The 22082-nt window shown below is 36.2% G+C and overlaps 1 protein-coding gene across 2 annotated transcripts in view; it reads left to right on the top strand.

Annotated features, from left to right (window-relative positions):
* Positions 1 to 22082, top strand: part of Ubr3 (ubiquitin protein ligase E3 component n-recognin 3) — a 145784-nt gene that overhangs the window by 53210 nt on the left and 70492 nt on the right. For both annotated transcript variants that reach the window (XM_028762877.1, XM_028762876.1), the window contains exons 9-19: positions 2554 to 2733; positions 3293 to 3426; positions 10496 to 10582; positions 13163 to 13228; positions 13320 to 13409; positions 14172 to 14300; positions 14903 to 14955; positions 15049 to 15182; positions 15522 to 15607; positions 17254 to 17395; positions 21429 to 21525. In XM_028762877.1, coding sequence (XP_028618710.1) covers positions 2554 to 2733; positions 3293 to 3426; positions 10496 to 10582; positions 13163 to 13228; positions 13320 to 13409; positions 14172 to 14300; positions 14903 to 14955; positions 15049 to 15182; positions 15522 to 15607; positions 17254 to 17395; positions 21429 to 21525 — 1198 coding nt within the window. The remainder of the gene's footprint in view (positions 1 to 2553; positions 2734 to 3292; positions 3427 to 10495; positions 10583 to 13162; positions 13229 to 13319; positions 13410 to 14171; positions 14301 to 14902; positions 14956 to 15048; positions 15183 to 15521; positions 15608 to 17253; positions 17396 to 21428; positions 21526 to 22082) is intronic.

Here is a 22082-nt window from a genome sequence, read left to right as displayed (position 1 = left end):
TGGTTGTGAGCCACCATGTGGTTGCTGGGAATTGAACTCAGGACCTCTGGAAGAGCAGTCAGTGTTCTTAATCACTGAGCCATCTCTTCAGCCTCCACATTCTCTTTTTACTGTTCATTCCAGTCCAGTGGCTTTACCAACTTTTCATATAAACTCCAAACCATAAGCATAGGGCTTTGTGGCCTCGCTTATACATCTGCCCCCTGTATTCTTTGTCTACATGATTTGGAACCTTGCCTCATTATTTTTTCTCTCTTCCCTAGTTTGCATAATGAATCCTAACTCATGTTTCATAGTATAGCTCTTAGTTTAAATGTTACTCAGGAGAGTCTGCTTTTGAATGTTAAATTAGCTGCATTTGTTTATAAGACTCTGTGTACTTCTCTTTTTATAGCCTTACCACTCTGTCTTCTTAGGTGTGTATGTGGGTTAGGGGAGGAAGAATTTATCTTACCACTTTATTCTCCAAGATTAGTTGAATACCTGACCTCAGACCTCAGGTATTCAGCAAGTTTTTTGTTTGTTTCGTTTGTTGTTGTTTTTTAAAATGAGATTTCTCTGTGCAGCCCTGGCTGTCCTAGAATTTACTTCATAGACTAGGCTGGCCTGGAACTCACAGAGATCTGCCTGCCTCTGCCTCCTGAGTGCCACCACCACCTGGCAACAAGTATTTTTGATGAGTACATTTCATTTAATCCCAAATCATTGCTCCTTACATCTTTAATATGGAAAGTACCAGCTTGGATAAAAAAAGAAATTTAATTGCTTTATTTCTATTAAGATTACAGGGTGTTTTTTCACAAGAACAGTTAAATTTAAAGTGGTGTTAGAGAAAATGTTTTTTTTTTTTAAATTTAGCTTATTTATTCTCTAGTTACAATTAAATAGAACAGCAATTCTAAATTTTATTTTTTATTTTGTTATTCCCAACATCATAGCACACTGTCTCATCAGTGTTGCTGGCTCATCAATTACCATTGACAGAGGTTTTTAGTCGGGCTTTTCTTCAGAATTTTGGATGTAGGTAATTCTCCCCTATTGGAGTTAGCTTTTTCTTATTCTTACATTGGGAATTAAGGAGAAACAGGCAAACTTGGCTTGTAAAGGCTCTTGGTTTTATTTGGTATAATGTAAGAGTAGAGTTCAATAATTTCATGGACTAAAACATAAATTTAATGGAAACAAAGTTTATTTAGTGGAAATAAAGAAGTTTAATGCAGGCCCTCCTTACTGATGTGTTTGTCAAGTACTTGGTTAGTGGAAAAGTCTGATAAAATGAATTATTTAAAACTGATACATTGTATTTGAACTTTAAACAGAAGTACATTTTTATTTTCTAGCTCATAAATTAAAAAAGAAAATTGTTACTCATGGTGCATGTTGAGGTCAGGGAACAACTTTGTGGCATCAGTTCTCTTCTCCCCTTGTATGGATTCCAGGGATTGCACTCATGTTTCTAGGGTTGTTTCTTGGCTTCCCTGCTCCATGTCTTGCCAATCCTCATTTTCCACTCTTTCAGTGTTTTTGGCAAGATGTTTTTACAGTGTGGTTGCCTTGATTGTATTTCATCTTATACACACTGCATTTGTAAATTTAATTTTCAACCTGTTTTAAGTAAAGCTAGTGTGTCTCTGTGAAACAGTATTACTTTTCTGCCTTGAGTGTTTTTTTTAGCTTGCATATTTGCATGCATTTATTTTTATTGCATCTCAAAACATATGATCTAGTTTTATATTATTCTTTGCAATATTGATTCATATTTCCTTAGTTCATAGACTTTTTGTTTAAATTCTATAATTAGGCTAAAAAGGACAATTAGCATGAACAGAGAAGAATGGACTTTGGTAACTATATACCTCAGTATATACTAGAAAATAGTACTGACTTTGAACATTCTGTGTGTTTCACAGTGGTAATGGAGGCTCTTAAGTTAGAGTAGGTTAAAGAGCTAGTTTACTAAAAACTTGTGTTAATGACAGAAATTTTTATACAGCCTATTCCCCTCAATCCAAAAATAATTTAAACTTGGAGGATTTTTGAGAGAGGAGGTGTTAAAGAGGTTTCAGTGTTTTTTCTGTGTTTATCTCTGAGATATTTTGTTTGGCAAAAAATTACATTTACATCTTCTTGACTAGAGGAAGGCAATTAATATGTTCCACTTGAAATCAGTGGACTTGAATGATAAGGTAGTATGAGATTAACCTAGTGATAATTTTTTGACTGAAACAAAAAATATATCATTAGAATCAAGAAAATAAGGTTTTATAAGCACATAGCTAGTGAGGTATCAGCAATGATGTAGTAGCAAGGGCATGTAGTATTGTTAAATAATATCTCAGTGTGTTCAGTGCTTTCTGTTAACACTTAGTTTAATTCCTGTGAGATAAACATTCCCTCCTCTATTTTAAGAATGAAGAGCTTGATCTAGCATCTGAACAGATTTAAATGGTATGCTGGGGTTAAGATTTAATTGATTCTGATTTTAAAGTATGTAATAAATTCTGTATTGTTAGTGAAGTTTTTTTTTAAAAAGTGATTTTTGGGATTTTTTAGATGAAGAGAACAGTTTACATGTAGTGGTGAACTGTGGAGAAGCCTTACTGAAGAATAACACCTACTGGCCTCTTGTTAGTGATTTTATTAATATTCTTTCTCATCAAAGTGTGGCGAAGAGATTTTTGGAGGATCATGGCTTGTTAGTTACATGGATGAACTTTGTTTCTTTCTTTCAAGGTATGAATTTAATCTTTCTTTTTTGTTCAAAAGTACCTAATAATAAATTATCAAGAACAAATAAAAATAATAAGGTTATAATAAGGTTATAATAAAATAAAATAAAAATAATGAGGTTATAAATCAGGTGTCTCATCATTTGAATTAATTAGTACTTGTAAGAACTTTAATATGTTATTTATAGCAACATAGCAAGGGTTTATTAAGAAATGAGTGCATTTTTTGGTAGTATATTAAAATATTGATTTAGAAACTTAAAATCTATTTTCTCAAATTTGTAACCTATTTATAACAATTTGGACTAGCAACAATTAAAATTGTTTTTTATTTTCTTATATAAAAATAATAAATTTTGTCTGTGACATTTATAAAATGTTTCTTAGAAATGTTGCATTAAAAAATTCTTAAAAACGAGCCAGTTGTTTTTGTATTTCATTGTAAGTTTATATGTGTTTTGTGTAATTGGTGCTACTTGCTTAAAACATATTGAGTATAGGGAAAGAAGTCACATACTTGTGTCTGTCTGACAAAGTGCACATGTGCTTTACTTCTTTACAAGGTATGAACCTGAACAAGCGAGAGCTCAATGAGCATGTGGAATTTGAGTCTCAAACCTACTACGCTGCCTTTGCTGCTGAGCTTGAAGCCTGCGCACAGCCCATGTGGGGGCTTTTATCACATTGTAAAGTTAGGGTATGTTGGAAATATTTTTGTTAATGTCTGCTTTTTAAAAATAATGACTTAAAAAATTCTGAGAAAATATCATATGTAATGTGCAGTATTTAATTTGATTTCAAGTTGAATTCAAATTCATCTTTGTGGAAGCTTACCTGTAACAACATATTTTCTTCCTGGGCATAACTGAAATTCATGTAAATGAATCGTCAGACCTTCCCAGGTCTGCCCCTGTTTTGAGTAGTTGTTGACATTTCATAATAATCCACTTTTAGCATTATTGTTTCATTTTAACTGTTCTTGGTTGTCTAATAGTTTGTATCTTTGAAAAGATAAAGACAGTTTTACAAGTTTATAATTTTACACAGTTTTGCTATATAGCCCACACTGGCCTTGAACTCTTATCTCACACGCTGGTCTTGATTTTTCAGTCCTGCTTCAGGCTGTTCAAATGTTGATAGGTGTGTGCTATCATGATTGATTTAAAGATTATAATTTTAAGAATCTAAGCTGTTATATACATAGGCATTAGTTTAAGAAGTCTTTAGACATCAGGAAGAATTCTCTAAATCAGTTAAACTAGGGATTTCATGAAGATTTTGATGTCTAACCTCATGAAGCTCAGTCTTTTAGCCTGTATCAGTAACGATTCTGTAGACCTCACTACATATCCTTGAGTGGCCTGGAGCTTGCTGTGTAGCCCAGGCTGGCTTGGAACTCACAGAGTTCTGCCTGTCTGTACCTCCTGAGTGCTGGGATTAAAGGTGTGCCCACCGTGCTAAGTCTCTAGATAGGGGTTATAGGAGGGATTTGTTGAAGCCAGTGTTTTAGCCTTGGTTCTTACACTTTACAAGCGGCTACTAGGTCAGCCATGAAAATCTATTTGAGACTTGTGTCAATTTCTTTTCTTAAATCCTTGTATAAATAAAACAAAATAAGATGAAACAGAAATGGGTAGGAAGATGAGCTTTTCCTTACAGATAATAATGAGTTTTTTTCCCATCTATCCTTTACATTTATGTGTTTCTTTCAGTAGCTTTTTTTGAGTCTGTTTTCTCCTATGAATTACCTATTTTCTAAATTCAGATGTCTTCAACTTAGTGTAGTCTAATTTCAAATTTCAAAAGGTCATATTATTCATGATGATTTTTTTAAGCATGTAAAATTTCTCAAATTTAATAATCATGTGTGTGTGTGTGTGTGTGTGTGTGTGTTTGAGTGAGGGGGGAGGGAGAGGGAGGTGGAGTACGATGATAGAGATAAAAGAACAGAGAAAGGAAGACAGAGAGAGAGAGAAAGAGAGAGAGAGAGAGAATATGAATGAATGAATATGTATGTCTTTAATGCTAGGGACTTCAGTGTATTAAAAAAACTTAGATAAATCTCAGTTACTCTGCTTCATTAGATTTTGTTTTTATTTTTGACAATAGTTTTTACTCTTAAGTCTCTAACTCATGATCTTCCTGTCTTAGCTTCCCAATGCTGGGACTACAGATCCGTATTACTATGACAGCTTTTGCTATTAGTTTTTTTTTTAAATTACTTGTTCACATTATATTTCATTCTGTATTCTTCGTGTCTTTTAATGGTATCTTAAATGATTGAAGGATCTCTATAGTTTGCCTTAGCTTACATTTATAATTCATCCTCGTAAACCACCTCCATGCTGTGGTTGACGATTGTTCCTTTTTTTGTTTCTAAGCTTTGGTGCAGGTGAGCCCCCAACTCCCCCATTTCCTCATTTGGAGCATATGCTTTCTCACCGTCGTACCTTGGCCCAGTGCTCCCCTTGCATGGAAAGTTATCTGGAAAGTAAAAACAACAACAACAAAGCATACACACGTCTAAGCCCCACTGTTAAGGGATTTTGATTGATTGATACTCAGTTGAGTCGGAGTGGTGATTCTAGCTAGAGTGAAGCACTATTAGAAAAGTGAAGCACTTTTAAAAATGTCGGTAAGCCTCAAGCTTAATGACCTTTGATCAAAACCATCCCTGTGTGAGCATAGTTCCTTGTCTAATCTCATCTGTAGAATTTATTTAAAAGCTGCCACATAGTGTAAGGCTTGTCTGCCCATTTACTCAAAATAAAGGTTTGTTAGGTACTGTCTACATCTAAGGTATGTTAGCATTGAACCAAATAGACATGCTTCTCACGGACAGGGTAAACCTATGAATTTAATCTGTTACTATGCTCTGTAGCAAACTAACACCTCTTATCTTACTGTGGGAGAGAAAAGCAGGTTAAATCTGAAAATCAGAGAAGGTTTTTCTGAAAAAAGAATATGAAAGAACCAGATGTTTGAAGAATAAAAGATGGTTAGTGGTGGTTATGGGGGAGGTAGATAAAAAAACCCAACTCCTGTGAGAGTTTGTCTGTAGAGGGAATTTGTGCCTTGAACAAGAGCATAGATAGGGTTCATTGGAGAGAGAGGAATCAGATTACAAGTCAGGGTTTTGTAGATGAATAGAAGAGTCTTGGCTTTAATTAAAGAAATCTGTGAAGAGTTTAAAATAGTTTGATCTGATTAGATTTATATATAAAAGAGGATGTAACATGGTAGTAGAGCTCTTGTCTAGCACATGTATTTACATACACACACACAAATACTAGGCGTAGGTAGGTTAAGATGTTTTGATAAGCCAGTTTCCTGGATATTTCACTTATGGTTCTTAAAAAGGACTTCTAGAAGTGAGAAAAAGATGGTGGTCTCTGGAAATTGGTGGTGAGGGAGCTTTGGGAAAGGGGGAGACTTTAACCAATGAATACAAAGTTTAAACCTCACCAAAGGAATGTCTTTGAAATGTGCTGCTTAGCATTGTGATCATTATTTATAAAATGTGTATTTCAGACTTTTTTGAGGGGGACCTGGTTTACATTTGTGTATTTTTGTTTTTAAAGATTAGACAAATTAGTTCACTTTTAAATTTAGTCTGTGTGGTCGTGTACACGCTCTGGCACACATCTTAAAGTCAGAGGGCAGTTTGCTGGAATGTCTCCTCTCCTTTTGTCATGTGGGTCCTGGAGAGCAAGCTTACACCCTCAAGCTTGGACACAAGCAACTTCACATGCCGGGGTACCTCACTAGGTCTACCTCACTATTTGAAGTTTTCTTAAAAAATAACATTTAACTACTCTCATTATTAAAAAACATTTTTTCAGGCCAGGCGGTGGTGGCGCATGCCTTTAATCCCAGCACTTGGGAGGCAGAGGCAGGCGGATTTCTGAGTTCGAGGCCAGCCTGGTCTACAGAGTGAGTTCCAGGACAGCCAGGGCTACACAGAGAAGCCCTGTCTTGAAAAACAAAACAAAACAAAACCCAAAACAAAACATTTTTTCTTTTTTCTTTTTTTCTTCTTTTAATCTAAGAGGTTAAGAGCACTTGCTGCTCTTCTAGAAGACCTGAGTTTGGTTCTCACCCCACATCAGGCAGCTCATAACAGTCTGTAAGTCCAGCTCCAGGGGAATAGATGCTTCTGAGGGCCCCTGCATTCATATGGAGGGACACACTTACACATAACTAAAAATAATAAAAAAAAAATCTTAAAAAATAAAAAGGTAGACATTTGAGATGATAGCTGGTGTACATGTGAACCAAAATGTCACCTTTTACTCTGCAAATCCTAGTATTCATTTAGAAGATGCCATGATGATAGTCTAAATGTGAGATCTTTAAGCATGGAATTGTCATATTCAAGATATATATATTTTGAGTATTCAATATGTATTTTAGAAGAAGAATTGATAGGCTTGGTGTATGTTTTTGCTGAGAAGACTTGACTATTGGATAATGGGCACAGAGGAGGAAAAGAGGGATAGGAAGATGAGCTTGGAGAAACCACTTACTTGTTAGAGATGTTTGAGATGTCCAAATGGAAACAATGAAAGGGCAGTGGTGTTTAGCTGGGCTGAGGGTGTAAACTTTAAATCCTTTGGCACATAGATGGTATTCATCACTAGGCAGTCAATGAGATCAAGGTGAGACATGAACCATGAGAAGGCAGGGAGAGGAGACCCAGTAGAATGTATTACTCCATACAGTCTTATAAGCCAATAAAATAAGCCAGTAGAACTGACTCAGGAAGGTAAGGCTGACATAAGGAGGTTACAGTTTTAGGTAGATCATTTTGACAGTTTTGCTTGGTGATGAGTTTGGATTATGAAGCTAGATTTATGTTCATCTCTGTGATAGTGAGCAATTATTGGTCTGATCAATGGCTTAGTTTTTATCGCTGAAGGCCAGAATTGTAGTATGCTTATCTATATATGTGTCCCCTTAATCCATTAAGAGGTATAGAAGACAGTGAGTAAACAGGCCTCTAGAATTTCTTCTGTAGTCTTTGCAGTGACTGAGAGAGCAACTTTTCAGTTAAAGAGGCATCCGGTTTCTAGATGAGATGTTTTCTTGATGAACATCAAGATGATACTAGATGCTGCTGCACTAGGCAGTGTATAGACACTTTCATCCAGCCCTCATGGCACCTCTTAGGATGTATATGGCGTCAGCCACGTCCTTCAGAGAGTAGACAACTTTCTTGATTCACACAACTTAAAACACAGCTAAATCTGAAAGCAGATCTGTCTGGTTTTAGAACTGGGCTCTTTACCCAGCTGCTATCCTTTGTTCTCAGTGAGAGTGTCCAGAGTTGTTTCAGCAGCAGTGCTGTCAGTGTGTAGAAACAGAAACTAGAAGAATCAATATTATTTAAAGTTAAGCATCTATTTTGTATCTACATTCTTCATCATAAAATATAAAAGTAAAGGATTGAGTAATGTCAAAGTTATGGATCATATGTTTTATTGTCTTTCTATAATTGTTCCCATCTGGTGACAAGTTTAGGTTACCACAGACTTAGTGAGTCTCTCCTTGACTCTTGGGGCATACAAGTACCTGCTAATGAGATCTAGTGCTAGACAGACATAAAACATTTTATATGCATAATTTCATTTGTTATCTTCATGACCACTGGGAGGTAGGATGGAGAAACTCACAAATTTTAAGTTACTTGTGGCGGGTTATAAATGGTGTATTATCAGTATGCACACTAGGGTGGGGGGTGTAGGTGGGAGGATGAGGAGAGATGATCTTATTGACACAGTGTTGTGATATGCTGTATTTAGATATGGAATTAGATAGCCCTGGCTGTCCTGGAACTCACTCTGTAGACCAGGCTGGCCTCGAACTCAGAGATCCGGCTGCCTCTGCCTCCCAAGTGCTGGGATTAAAGGTGCCACCACCGCCCGGCATAGGCCATCTTCAAATTCATTCTTAGTATCTTTGGTTAAATTGTTCTGTGGTAGATTCTTGCTGCTTAGGCTTATGCTCAGTCATAAAGCAGAGTGTCCAAATTCTGAAAGTGGCATATTTGGTTTTCAAAGTTTTTTTTTTCTTTTAAAAAAAAAAACAACCCAAAACCCTACCTTTTTATTTTGTCTGTCTGTCTGTCTGTCTGTCTGTCTGTCTGTCTTATTTATTCTTGTGGGATGTTCTGTGTATGAGTGCATCACAGTAGGGTGTGGCAGTCAGGAGTCAGTTCTTTCCTTCCACCTTTGGGGAGGAACTCAGTTGCTCAGGTTTGGTAGCAATTTACCTGCTGAACCATCTTGTGGACCTTCAAAGTTTGTTTATATATGTATGAATTAACTTCCTTTTTAGTTTGTTTAAGATAGGTTATTTATTAACTTCTAAGTGTCATTAAATTTTTTTTCAGTGAGAGATAGGAAGCAGAATGTGTTAAGATAATATTTTTATAAAGATAAATCTTATGCAGGATAGATTGGGACAGAGTGAGACTGTTGGCAAGGTGACCAGATAAGTGATGTTTGGACTGGATGGTGGCAGCAAAGTAGGCGAGGACCTATATGATAATGTCATGGAAGAAGTGACAGGACGTGGAGAAGAGCAAGGTAAAGGAGAAATGAAGGCTGAATGGGGAATGTGGTGTGCTGGATGCAGAGAGTTAGGAGTTCAAGGCCATCCTGGGATATATGAGACTATGTCTCAAAAAAAAAGGAAAGAAGGAATTTGCCTGTGTTTTTTAAAGGCACAGGTAGTTTATACAGGTAGCTGATTAGGTTGACCTACTTGAAATTGATGCTACATTTGCTTTCATGTTATACATTGGTTCCCAGAATACATTTCATAATTCTCTTAATTTAGATAAAATTTGTTGTTCTAACCATTTTAAATTAGATAGTTCAGTGGTTTATAATGTATTTTCAAGTTCTGCAACAACACCACACTAATTATAGAACATTTTCGTTATCCTCCAAAGGAACCATTTACTTACAATTCTGACCTCCAGTATGCCATGGAAACTACACATTCTTTTAGAGGGAAGGGAGAGAGATTTTTTATTCCAGGTGTATGGGTACACACACACACACACACACACACACACACACACACACACACACACTTTTTGACAACAGCCTTTAGATTTACATCTTCTGTTAACTTAAAACTTAACTCTTTGAGTGAATTTATTTTATCATAAATAAAATATTGTAGTTACTTTTTAGAGTTCTTATACTGCAAATGGTTCACGGTGTTTCTTTTTCCAAGCTGAGATATTACAGACTAATGATAGCATATATATGTTTTATCCTTCCTTTCTATTGTGTATAGTTTTCATAGAAAATTGCTCTTTAACTATTTTCAGGTTAGCAGTTAAGTGACATTTTAAGTCCATTGCCAGTGATTTCTAACCACACCATTATTTATTTTTGATACTTTTTCATCATCACTGAAGAGACTCTGTATTTACTGAATAATAATATTACTGAATTTGTAGTATTTTTTGGAGTGGGCATTGAAATGGAACCTTCATTTAATCTATTTAAAGTATTTTCCAGCTTTACTTCAAGGATTATGTAGAAGCAAGCACATTGTATTCTGTAATTTTTATATTTGTCATTGGTTGCTACTTTTAGTTCATGAAGCAATGGCTTCTTGTAACAAAATGTAGAGGTTATATTGAAAATGTATGAATTTTACTAAATATGCAGTGCTTACTATAACATGTAATTTAATGTTGGAAATATACATGTTTATGTACCATGAAATTTACATAATTTTTTTTAAAGGAAACTCAAGAGTATACCCGAAATGTTGTAAGATACTGCCTTGAAGCTCTTCAAGATTGGTTTGATGCTATTAACTTTGTAGATGAGGTATGTTTATGTAAATATATTTTATGAAAACATGCATAAAAATTTATTGTGTTGGGGATTGAACCCAGAACTTTGTGCATGCTATGCAAGTGTTATACTGCTGAACTGCATCTCTAAGCTGTCTAGGTATGTCTGGTTTTGGGCACATATGAAAGCATTTAAGGAAAAACTGTTAGATTTCATTTAACATGGAAGATTATGAGTATCTTTTCATGGGGTTAGAGTAGAAGAATTAGTGCCATAAAGACTTCCCAGAGCTGATGGGAATGGGATGGCTAATTCTTTGACATTTAGGAAACTGCAGAGCACCTTAATTGTGTTTGCTTATGTCCTAGAGGACAGAGGCATGCCTTCTCCATCTTAAGTGTATATGTGTTGTGGAGTGACAGCTTCAGTGGCAGTTATGAAGTAAGAGTCGTGGCACAAATATGAATGGGGCAGAAGTGGTTAATACAAAGAATATTCCAACTTTATTATTTGGGCAGTGTTCTTGATAGAAAGTGGAAGCTTGAACAAAGGTGTTCTTTATTAGTAAAGAACAGAGAGTTGGCACAGGGCACTCTGTTGGCATTGAGGAAGTCATTCCTCCTATCAGAAGCACCTTCTCTTAGAGGCGGCTCAGAACATGTTGAGTACAGAGGAAACTCCAGACAGTCCTCGCCAGTTGTCCAACCCTGAATTTAATAAGTTCTGAACCCTGGGCAGGCGGGACCCCTGTTGTATATTTGTTGTGTAAGGAGGTGAATTGTTCTGTTTCTTCCTTTTTTTTAAAAAAAAAAATGAGCTAAGCATACAAAGTTACAGATTTCATTCTGGCATCTTTGTGCTCAGTTTGCTTTTCTGAAAAACACTTTGACACTGTCAGAAATTTACTGAAAAGTGAGGAATACAAAGAACTTTCTTTTCTGGAATCTTCTGAGTTACTGATTTTATCCCCATTACTGCTCAAAACTTTAGTATAACAGTCACTATAAATAAGTTAGAATATTTACTTATATAACCAAAATACACGTTTATAATCATTCATGTATTTTAAGCATCTAATTCTTAGAAGTCATTTATGTCATAATAGCTGCTTATTGATTTTTTTGGAGGGGGGCATTCATATATGTGGTATTGCCTGTGGATGTCACAGACTACTTTGAGTATCATTGATTCGGACCTGTTCACTTTGTTTTTGAGCAGACTCTCTCTCATTGACATACGGCTCACTCAGTAGCTCAGGCTGATTGGTTAACCCTAACGATCTGCCTTTCTCTTCCCAGTGCTGGGATTATAAGGACACAACAGGATGCTTGTTCCTGCCCCCTCCGGAATTTCTAGAGGACTAGGACTCAGTTCTCATGTACACTTCACTGACTCTCTCTTTAATTCTCAATGATGTTTTTTCATAGAAAAATGATGAGGTCCAGAATCACTTGGAGAATTTTATTATCTTGTCTCAGATCTGTTTCTAGAACATTTTTCTCAATGTTTATCTTTCCAGACTGTGGCATTTTTGAAAGATATATATTATTTATCTTGTAGAATGTTCCCCAGTTTAAGTTTGCATCACGATTAAATTCAGACTATGTATATTTTCCAGGAATATCATAAAGAGTGTTGGAGGCTTTCATTGCATCTAATTCAATGTAGTGTTTGTCGCCGTGTTTGTTCATTTTGATCACTCAGTGTGATGCCTGCTGGGCTTTTTCAGCATAGAGTTGTTCTTTTTCTCAATGTAACTGATAAGATATTTTGTGAGGACACACCTTGAAGCTATGCAGATATTTCTTTGTTCTCGTTCAGTTTTTTCTGTTCATTAACTTATTTTTGTATGATACGGTTCATGGTGTTTCAGTTTGAGTGCTGTGCTGTGTTTGGTTCATCCTTATCTCAGAGAGGTGTATGGATGGGGCCCCAGTGAGAGCCCCTTCAAGTTGCTCTTTGTGTTCTGTTATGTTCTACCCTTTTTGAATACTCCCATGTTTCTGTCCCTTTGGATGTTTAGGGTTATTTTACATAAATTTCAGGATTCCTTTCCTTTCCTGGGGTCTGTAAAGCTACCTGTCAACTTCTAATGCAGAACAGTGTTTAAAAAGCAAGAGTTGGGTGTAGGCTTATTCATGTTGGGTGCTTCTTTCTTCCCAGGGTTAACTAAGCAGAATGTAGGAGCATAGATAGGAAAAAAAAAAAATATATTCCTATACATATATGTATATGTAATATATATAATATAATTATATATTATATATATTCCATATATATATGTGTGTGTGTATATATATACATATACACACATATACATGTGTGTATATGTATATATATACACATACATACATACATACAGAATATATCTGTATCTGTCTGTATTTTTATAACTACATATATATTGATGAGTTCAAGACTTACTCTATCTACTTTGGTGTTTGAAACTTGAGAAGTTACTTTTGAGATGGTCTTTTCAAAGCTATGGTTCTAAGATTGTATTGATTAAAAAAACCAGTATAGGAATTAATGTAGGTGAGACTGTGTTACAATGTCTAAAACCTTGAAACCTGTGCTAAACACTCTTTGACTTGTGGATTTTGTTTACTCCAGCCAGCTCCTAACCAAGTCACCTTTCACCTGCCGCTGCACCGTTACTATGCTATGTTTTTGAGTAAGGTGAGGCTTTCTTAAGGAATTCTCTTGTTGATGTTATTTATAATTTGGGGGAGATTATTGAATTACTAACTTTTTAATCATGGATTTTTAGGCTGTGAAATGTCAAGAACTAGATTTGGATTCACTTTTACCGGATCAGGAAATGTTAATGAAACTAATGATTCACCCACTCCAAATTCAAGTATGTATTAAGGCTTCTAAAACATTTGGAATGGGATTTCGTTGTTAACTCAGCCTCTTGTAGTTTTAGTTAATGATGGACATAAAGAATTAAGTTCTAATAGAGCAAGACCGATTTCTCTAATCTGATTTTTGATAGAATTAAACTCTGATAGAGTAAGAACAATTTCTCTAGTCTGATCATTTTATTTCCAGTTATTTGTAAGATGGTTTTCTAGATTGAAAGCTGAGTTAGGTTGCATTAAAGACTTTTTGACCAATTAGATTTGTTTTATACTCATTTATTTTAAGCATTATATATGTTTTTGTTTTGTTTTGTTTTGGGTAGGGCAGGGATTCCAGGAAAAATAGAATGAAAGTAAGCACTGTTTTTTCAAAAAGATTCCATTGAGGTTTTTATGAATATATCCAGAAGCCATAGTGGAAAACTAGCTCATTCATACACTTCAAAGAGGAGAGTTATATAAAATATAGTCATTTGTTTGGATACTTAAAAATAAGCCTATATAGTGGGACAGAGGCCAACTTGAGGTGCATAGTAATTTTTTGTGATCAGCCTAGGATGTATGTATCTCCATATTGAGACCCTGTCCTAAAAACAAAAGCAAAAATTTAAAAAAAGTATATTTAAACTGAATGTCTAATGCTGAGCAGAATGCTAAGTTTATATTATGATTAAGTAAAAATACTTTAAATGATTGCTTAATATAATATGATTTTATTGAATTTAGATGATATATTTTCTAATTCATTTTTTCATTAGGCTAGTCTTGCTGAAATTCACAGTAACATGTGGGTAAGAAATGGTCTGCAAATCAAAGGACAGGCCATGACCTATGTCCAGTCTCATTTCTGTAACTCCATGATTGATCCAGACATTTACTTATTACAGGTGAGCCAGTTGGGATGCCAGAGGTTGTGCTTTGGGAGTGCCTTGATGTGCCTGGTATCTTAATTTACAGAGGTGACAGTGGTGATGGGAGAAGTTAGTTCATCAAGAGAGAATATAGTACTTAATTTCCCAGAGGAAGAATGCTGTACCATATGGGCCACAAGGGAACAACCATCAGGAGGCAGAAACAGGAGCCAGGAGAAAGCCCCGGCAAGCACCATTCGGAGAGTGTCTCTAGGAAAGACAAGCCAGAATGGAGGACGTTCTACTTTAAGTAGTTCTGGCAGGCTTTGTGGCATAGGGGCTGTACCTACTTGTGCTAGTTTCAGCCTTAGATTTATTGACGGCTTGGGAATACTGTATTTGTATGTCAGTTAGGTGAAGTGGATGGCTGCTTGTGTGGGGCTGTATTCCTAAATAAGTTTTCTATTATTGAGAATTCACTCTCCACAGCTATTATTAATATCTTTTACTAGTCTTTGAATCTTTGTTTTGTGTGTCTCATGGCTTGTAGAAGTAGAAGATACAGAAAATCTAAAAGCCTGACTAATACAAAGCAAAACTGAATGTGAGAAATAAAGCTTTCCTTGTGTTTTTTAAAGGTCTGTGCTTCTAGACTTGACCCAGATTACTTTATATCGTCTGTCTTTGAAAGGTAAGTGTATGCTTACTAAGGTAGGAAGTATATGGAATTTGACTTAGTTTTGTTTTATTTTCTAAAAATGTATTTGCAATATTTCTCTTCCAGATTTAAGGTGGTGGACTTACTGACCATGGCGTCACAGCACCACAATCTGGTGCTTGATGTGGAGCACGAGCGGTCGATGCTGGAGGGCGCGCTCACCTTCCTTGTCATTCTTTTGAGTCTGCGATTACACCTAGGTAATCTAATAAACACTGGTATTAAGTCCTGTTTCTTTCTCTTCTCCTAGCCCCCTGCTAGTACCTTGTTTATTGAAAAATAAAAAGGATGTGGATATATTCAAATGTACTTTTAAAATCTTGACATGTGCAGTTTATACATGGTTTAGAATAGTCTTTTAAAAAATCCTTTGCTTACTGAAGCTACAATATAACGGCAGAGAATCTGCTGTTCAATTTGGGACTTGGAGTTTTTACTCTTAAGACATTTCACATTTTGTAGAACATCGTAATAAAATATGTGGTGATTGCTTTATAATGTATCTCTATATAGGTTAATTCTATTTTTAATAATTTTAGGGATGTCTGATGATGAGATTCTCAGGGCAGAAATGGTAGCCCAGCTGTGTATGAATGACAGGACGCATAGCTCTCTGCTTGACCTCATATCCTTTAAAAATGTCATTTTGTGCTTGTGGTAACAAATATGTTTGTAGATTAAAAATATCTCAGATTTTAAAAGTTTTTTTAAGCTTGAAAATATATAGAATAAGAAAAATATTAGTTATTTGCTGAAAGATGTGTTCAGGACAGGTGGTATGATTGCCATACCTCACTGTCCTTCAGGAAGATTTTCTTAGACTTCAGGGTTGACCTCAGAACTGACAGTTCTGGACACATAGGACCTAAGTCTCGCATAACAGCATTAGGGTGAGGAAGCTGGGTATATTGTAAATGGGACCCCTGTCTTCTTTCCTTATGTAGCTAGGCTGGAGTGCATAGAGCTTAGAGAGTCTTTATAATTACCACTATCGGGGTTTAAATATTCCCATGATTTTTGTTAGAATCAGTCTTAAAGAATTTCCAAGTTTATGAATTGTCCTCTAGCTACTGGAAGCATGGTCCCTGGGATAGAACTGAATATTCAGTAGTAGTTTTTTTTAATTAAAAAAATATTTATTTTATTTGTATGGATGTTTGCTTGCATGCATGTATTCCTGGCAGAGGTCAGAAGAAGGTGTCATTTCCCCTGGAACTAGAGTTACGGATGGTTGTGAATCACTCTGTAGGTATTGGGAACCAAACTTAGATTCACTGCTTTTACCCACTGGAATATCTATCCAGCCCCACTCCCTTTAAATACATTAAACATTTTTTTTTTTTAATGCTGACATTTTTGAGGTAGGATCTCACTGTATAGCCCTGCTTGGCCTGAAAGTTACAGTGTGGACCAGGGGCTGGCCTGCTTTGAACTTGGCTTAGTCATCCTGCTTCTGCCTGCCAAATACTGCCATTACAGGCTGATACCATCCATCATAGTGGCAAGGTAATGAAACCTTAAAATCTTAGTGTTAGTGTATGGTGACAATATCTGACTAAAGTTAGTATGTGTGTATCATTTAGAATATTTTTTTCTTAACCACTTTGAAGATTTTGTAGCATCAGTTCAGTATTGCCTGGCAGTAGCAAGCCCTAACCCCATTGCAGTGAGAAAGGTTAACTCTAGGGTCTTGAATGTACCAGGCAAGTGCCTGAGCTCTAGCCTCAGCTTCCTTTGAAGATTTCTTCAAACAGTTACAGACTATCAGTGTTATTACAGAGCAAAAAAATTTTCTAAAATTTGTCTTTAGTTTAAGAATTATATGCCTTAATATGAAATAGGGCAGAGTCTTTGGGGCTTGATGGTTACTCTTTGCCTGAACCCACTTGTTTTTATTTAGTGGAAATTTTGCTTTTAGAAAAGTAACCTTTACTCCTACAAATCTGTGGTAAGTTTTAGTGTATTCTTTCTGGTTTCCTGAAGAAGGATACAGTATATTTTTTCAGGACATAATTGAAATTGCTTTCCTCTCATTTAAATTTAATCAATTTATTTGGGTGGGGGGGCAGTATACTTAGGGCCATTTCATTATTTGGCTCTTAGATTTAAAACTGCAATAAGGTTAATACTATTATGTTGCCCTCTTGTGGCCAGCATTATACATTACAGCCAGTCATTTTCTATTTTGGTAAAATGAATTTGAACTGAGTAATTTGTAGACTGAAGTTGGTGCTAGTCATTGATATGTTTTTTTCTTGACACATACATCATATCCCAGAAAATCCCAACCCCAAAAGTGGCATTATTCCTGGAAGTTACAGCTTTGAATCAGTTTTATCTGCCGTAGCTGACTTTAAGGCTCCTGTTTTTGAACCTGGAGGCTCTATGCAGCAAGGCATGTATACCCCCAAAGGTATGTTTGCATACATAAGTGTATTCTTTCCTGTGCTTTCGGAAAGAAAGTGCTTTCTTTTTGCTTCTTGTACATTTATTTACTTAGTGTACCTGTGTGTTTGTGTGGGTGTTGGGGGAACCAGAGGTCACCCTGTGTCATTAATTCCTCAGGTGCCATCACCTTGTTCTTTGCAACAGAGTCTCTCTCCTTAAAACTGGAGTTTACTTAATAGGCTAATTGTGGCCAGACAGCCCCAGGGATTTGCCTGTCTCCACCTCCTCAGCTCTGGAATTATATGTGCATGCCACCATGCCTTTTTTATGTGGCTCTTGGGTGGAACTTAGGTCCTTGTACTCTAAAAACAAGTGCTTTCCTTGCTTTATCCTGTTACGATTAAAATTAAAACAGCAGCACCCAATTTGGCTTGTTTGAGGGGCCAGCAGTGTTCCCGACTAGACAAGGCCTGAGGCCGTGAGCAGCGCTCGGCTCTGACCAGCCAGATGCACTGGCACGTGGGAGATGGCTCTGCCAATCTTCCACACTGTCTCTGCAAGGCTAGGCAGTGCCCAGACCATCTTGCCACCCACACGGTACCCGGTAGAAATGAGACTCTAATGGTTAATTATCATCCAGAGGCTTTATATATTTAGAAATGTTCAATCAACAATTTGCTCACACAATTAGAGTTGTTTCCCAATATCTAACCTTAAGATATAAATGGTTACCCAGGATTGTTATCGACCCACGGGTGGTTCTCCATGGCTGCTACATCCCTCCTCCTCGCTCCTCCTCTTTCTTCTCCTCTTCCTCTCCTCACTCGGCCTACCTCTCATCCAGCCCAATCGCTGAGCTTTATTACAAATGTAGTGGGAAAATATCCTGCTACTTACCTCTTCAATATTTATCTCTTATTAATTCAGTTTTGGCATTATTCTGCCAAATTCTCTGTAAATTTGTTTTTCTTAGTGTGATATCACTTCTGCTTAGCAAGTGAAGGGTGCTAGATCTCTGTGAGTTCAAGGCCAGTCCAATCTATCTAGTTCCAGAACAATCAGGGATACATAATTAAGATACCTTGTCTCAAACAATAATAGAAAGAATTTATATTACACTATGACTTTCTTAAATTGATTAAATTACAAAAACAACTTTAGGTACTCTAATTCATTTCTGTAACCACTAACCATAAATGAATAATAAATTATAAAACAGTGTTGTCTTTCTTAATACAGTTTGAAACAGTTTTCTCTTTCCTTCCTTCCTTCCTTCCTTCCTTCCTTCCTTCCTTCCTTCCTTTCTTTCTTTCTTTCTTTCTTTCTTTCTTTCTTTCCCTTCCTTCTTCTCCTTCCCTCCCTCCCTTCCTCCCTCCTTCCCTTCTCTCTGTTTCTGTCTCATTTATTCATTCATTGTCTTTTTTAAAAGATAAGATCTTACTATGTAACATTGGCTGTCTTGAAACTTGTGTCCACCAAACTGACCTCACCCTCACAGAGGTCTACCTACTCTGTCTGTGCTAGGATTAATGGCATTTCCCAACATGCCTAGCTTGCTGTCTAAATTTTAACCTGAGATAGTTTAATGTCTGTTAGGATGCTGATAGCGCTTATAGCTATGTTTAAATACACAGAAGCCTTTTCTTTAAGTGGTTGCTTTTCTAAGGTTTTTCTCCTACATTTATAGATGATTTGATTGACAAAAGTGAGAAATAGGTGAGATTTTGATTGAAGAAACCTAAGTTTTTGAAGGGGTTGAAGTTTGTGCTCCTTGATCTCTCTACCTTTATTTCTTTTTTTGTTTTGTTTTTTTTTTGTTTTTTGTTTTTTGTTTTTTTTCGAGACAGGGTTTCTCTGTATAGCCCTGGCTGTCCTGGAACTCACTCTGTAGACTGGGCTGGCCTTGAACTCAGAAATCCGCCTGCCTCTGCCTCCCAAGTGCTGGGATTAAAGGCGTGCGCCACCACCGCCCGGCTCTACCTTTATTTCTAAATGAAAGTCCAGTATACATTTTTAAGTTATTGATAACATATACTCTTTTTGGCAAAGGATAGAAGAAAAGCCTATGCGTTATTTCCAGTGACATTCTTAATTAGCAGGAATAATACAGGATCTGGTGGAATACATTCCATTAAAGAGAAAGGGGAGTATGTCTTTATTATGTAAAGAGCAGGCTGTTTCTGAAATCTAGATGGATTTGAATGGAATGGTGTTCCTGTGTGATGTGCTGCTTAACAGAGTATACCAGCCTCAACAGTGGGCTTGCCCACTGGCCAATGCTTCAGTCCCTCTCTGCTGTTAGCATTATCAGATTGGGTAAAATCTGGGAACTGCTTGGTAAACAAGCTCTTTAGGATGGTTGCTGTGCACAGTAAAGTTCAAGTCAGACTAGGGTGCACAGTTTCCTGTGCTGGAAATTAAAATAAGATTAAGTTCTATTCCCTGTTTCTAAATGTTAAGGATTTTGCTAGAGAGAGTGAGAACAGAAAAAATATTTTTAAAATTTTTATTTTATATTTGTGTGCTTTAGTGTTTTGACAGCATGTATGTCTGTGTAAGAGTGTCAGATCTTGAAGTTACACACAGTTGTGAGCTGACATGTGGGTGCTAGGAATTGAACCTGGGTCCTTCTGGAGAGTACTCAGTGCTCTTAAACCACTAAGCCATTTCTCCAGGCCCAGAACAAAAAATTAACCTAGGGAAAGAGATACTGGTTCTAAAATTATTCTCAGGTCATCTTTTAGTATTTTACTTATTTTCAACTTAAAAAAATTTGAAATTAAAATATAATTACATTTTCTCTCTCCATTCCCTACTTCTTTTTAGCCACACGTGAATATATAAATACAAATTGTTTAGGTTGCTTAGTGTTACTTCTATATGTGATTTCAGGGTTGACCAATTATTTTTTGAGGCAGAATCTCACCCTGGCCTGGAACTTCCTATGTAGACTTCATTGGCCTCAGACCTACATAGATCTTCCTGCTTCTGTTTCATGAACCACCACATGGGACATATTTTTAAAATTATGATAAGAATTTTATGAGTATTTGCCTACCATATATACATATGCATACGCATATACATGTATATGCGCCATATATTTGTGCTAGGTGTGTGCTACATGTGTGTTGTCAGGTGCCCTCGGAAGTCAGAAGAGGACATCAGATCTTCTGGAACTAGAGTTATAGTGACAGAGCCATCATGTGGGTACTGGGTATTGAACCCAGGGCTCTCTAGAAGAGCAGCCTGTGTTCTTAACTGCTGAGCCATCTTTCCAGCTTTTCAGGCCACCTTTTAGTCATCTGTTCAAGCTAAATATCATCTGTAAGATTTCATACTTAGGATTTTGCTATTTTTTCCCAGTGGGTTAATTTTTTTAAATGTCACTTCAGTCTAACATGATTATTAATGAGGTTATGAATTTTATTTGTATCTTATATATTAAATCTTAAAATTACATGTTGAAAATAATTGTATAAATACTAAAATAAAATGATGTATAGACACTTAATATTTAAAACTATCCTGTGTATAACAAATTGTATATAAACAGTAGTAGGATTGTAACTCATAATTGTATAGAAGGATGGAGAATCTTGATTAACTTTTAGTTGAGAAGCAGAAAACAATGATTTATTAAGTGACCTGGAAAATCAGCTGACCAGTACATTTTAAATTTAGTTTTTGTAATTTTACAGTTGAATCATTTTAAAGGTATTTACTCTTTTTCTTTCTAATATGCATTTTACTTACCAAGAAAATAAGAAAAACAATCTGTAAACCCAATATCAGTGATCTAAACTTTATAGTGAGGCATTGTTATATGTTATAAAACTTTCGCTTGTGGAGGCTTGAAGAACCTAAGAGAACATTCCTGATGTTAAAAAGTATGGTTTTTAACTCAGTGAAAGCCACAACATCAAGATCTTTAAGACAAATTGATAAGTTTAACTTCCAATTTTTTAATTTAAATGTTCTCAATGAATATAATAAGGAATTCAAGTTTGGTTTTATTCTTAAGAAGTCAGATTTCTATTTCTGCTTTCTTTCATAAGCTGAAGTCTGGGATCAGGAATTTGATCCTGTCATGGTCATTCTTCGAACAGTTTACCGCCGAGACGTGCAATCTGCAATGGACAGATATACAGCATTGTAAGTCTAACAAGCTGGCTAGTGTCATTACAGAATAATTGGTGTTTCTGTAGAGAAGTTTTAGCTATAATACACAATATGATCTCATTAAATATTCTTAATCTAAGAGAAAATAACATTTAAAGGTTTTTTTTTTTTTTTTTTTTTGGTTTTTCAAGACAGAGTTTCTCTGTGTAGCCCTGGCTGTCCTGGAACTCACTCTGTAGATCAGGCTGGCCTTGAAATCACCTGCCTCTGCCTCCCAAGTGCTGGGATTAAAGGCATGCGCCACCACCTCCCGGCCATTTAAAGGTTTTAAATAAACAATTTAGACACATATACAGGCTAGTTTGTGGCCCTGGGCGCATGGGTGGCAGAGGTCTGCCTTGTATGACCTTGGTGAAAGAGGATGCCCTTAATCCTGTGGAAACTTGATGCCCCAGGGAAGAGGGATGCTGGTAGAGTTGAGGTGGGGATGGATGGGCGGATAGGGGAGCACCCTCTCAGAGATGTGGGGGTGCTGAAGAACTTAGGGAAAGGGGACTCAGAAAGGGGACAACTTTTGGAATGTAAATAAA

The sequence above is a fragment of the Grammomys surdaster genome, unplaced genomic scaffold, assembly GCF_004785775.1.
Source record: "Grammomys surdaster isolate TR1022 unplaced genomic scaffold, NIH_TR_1.0 136, whole genome shotgun sequence".
Lineage (NCBI taxonomy): Eukaryota > Metazoa > Chordata > Mammalia > Rodentia > Muridae > Grammomys > Grammomys surdaster.
This window is presented reverse-complemented; position numbering and strand designations above follow the sequence as displayed.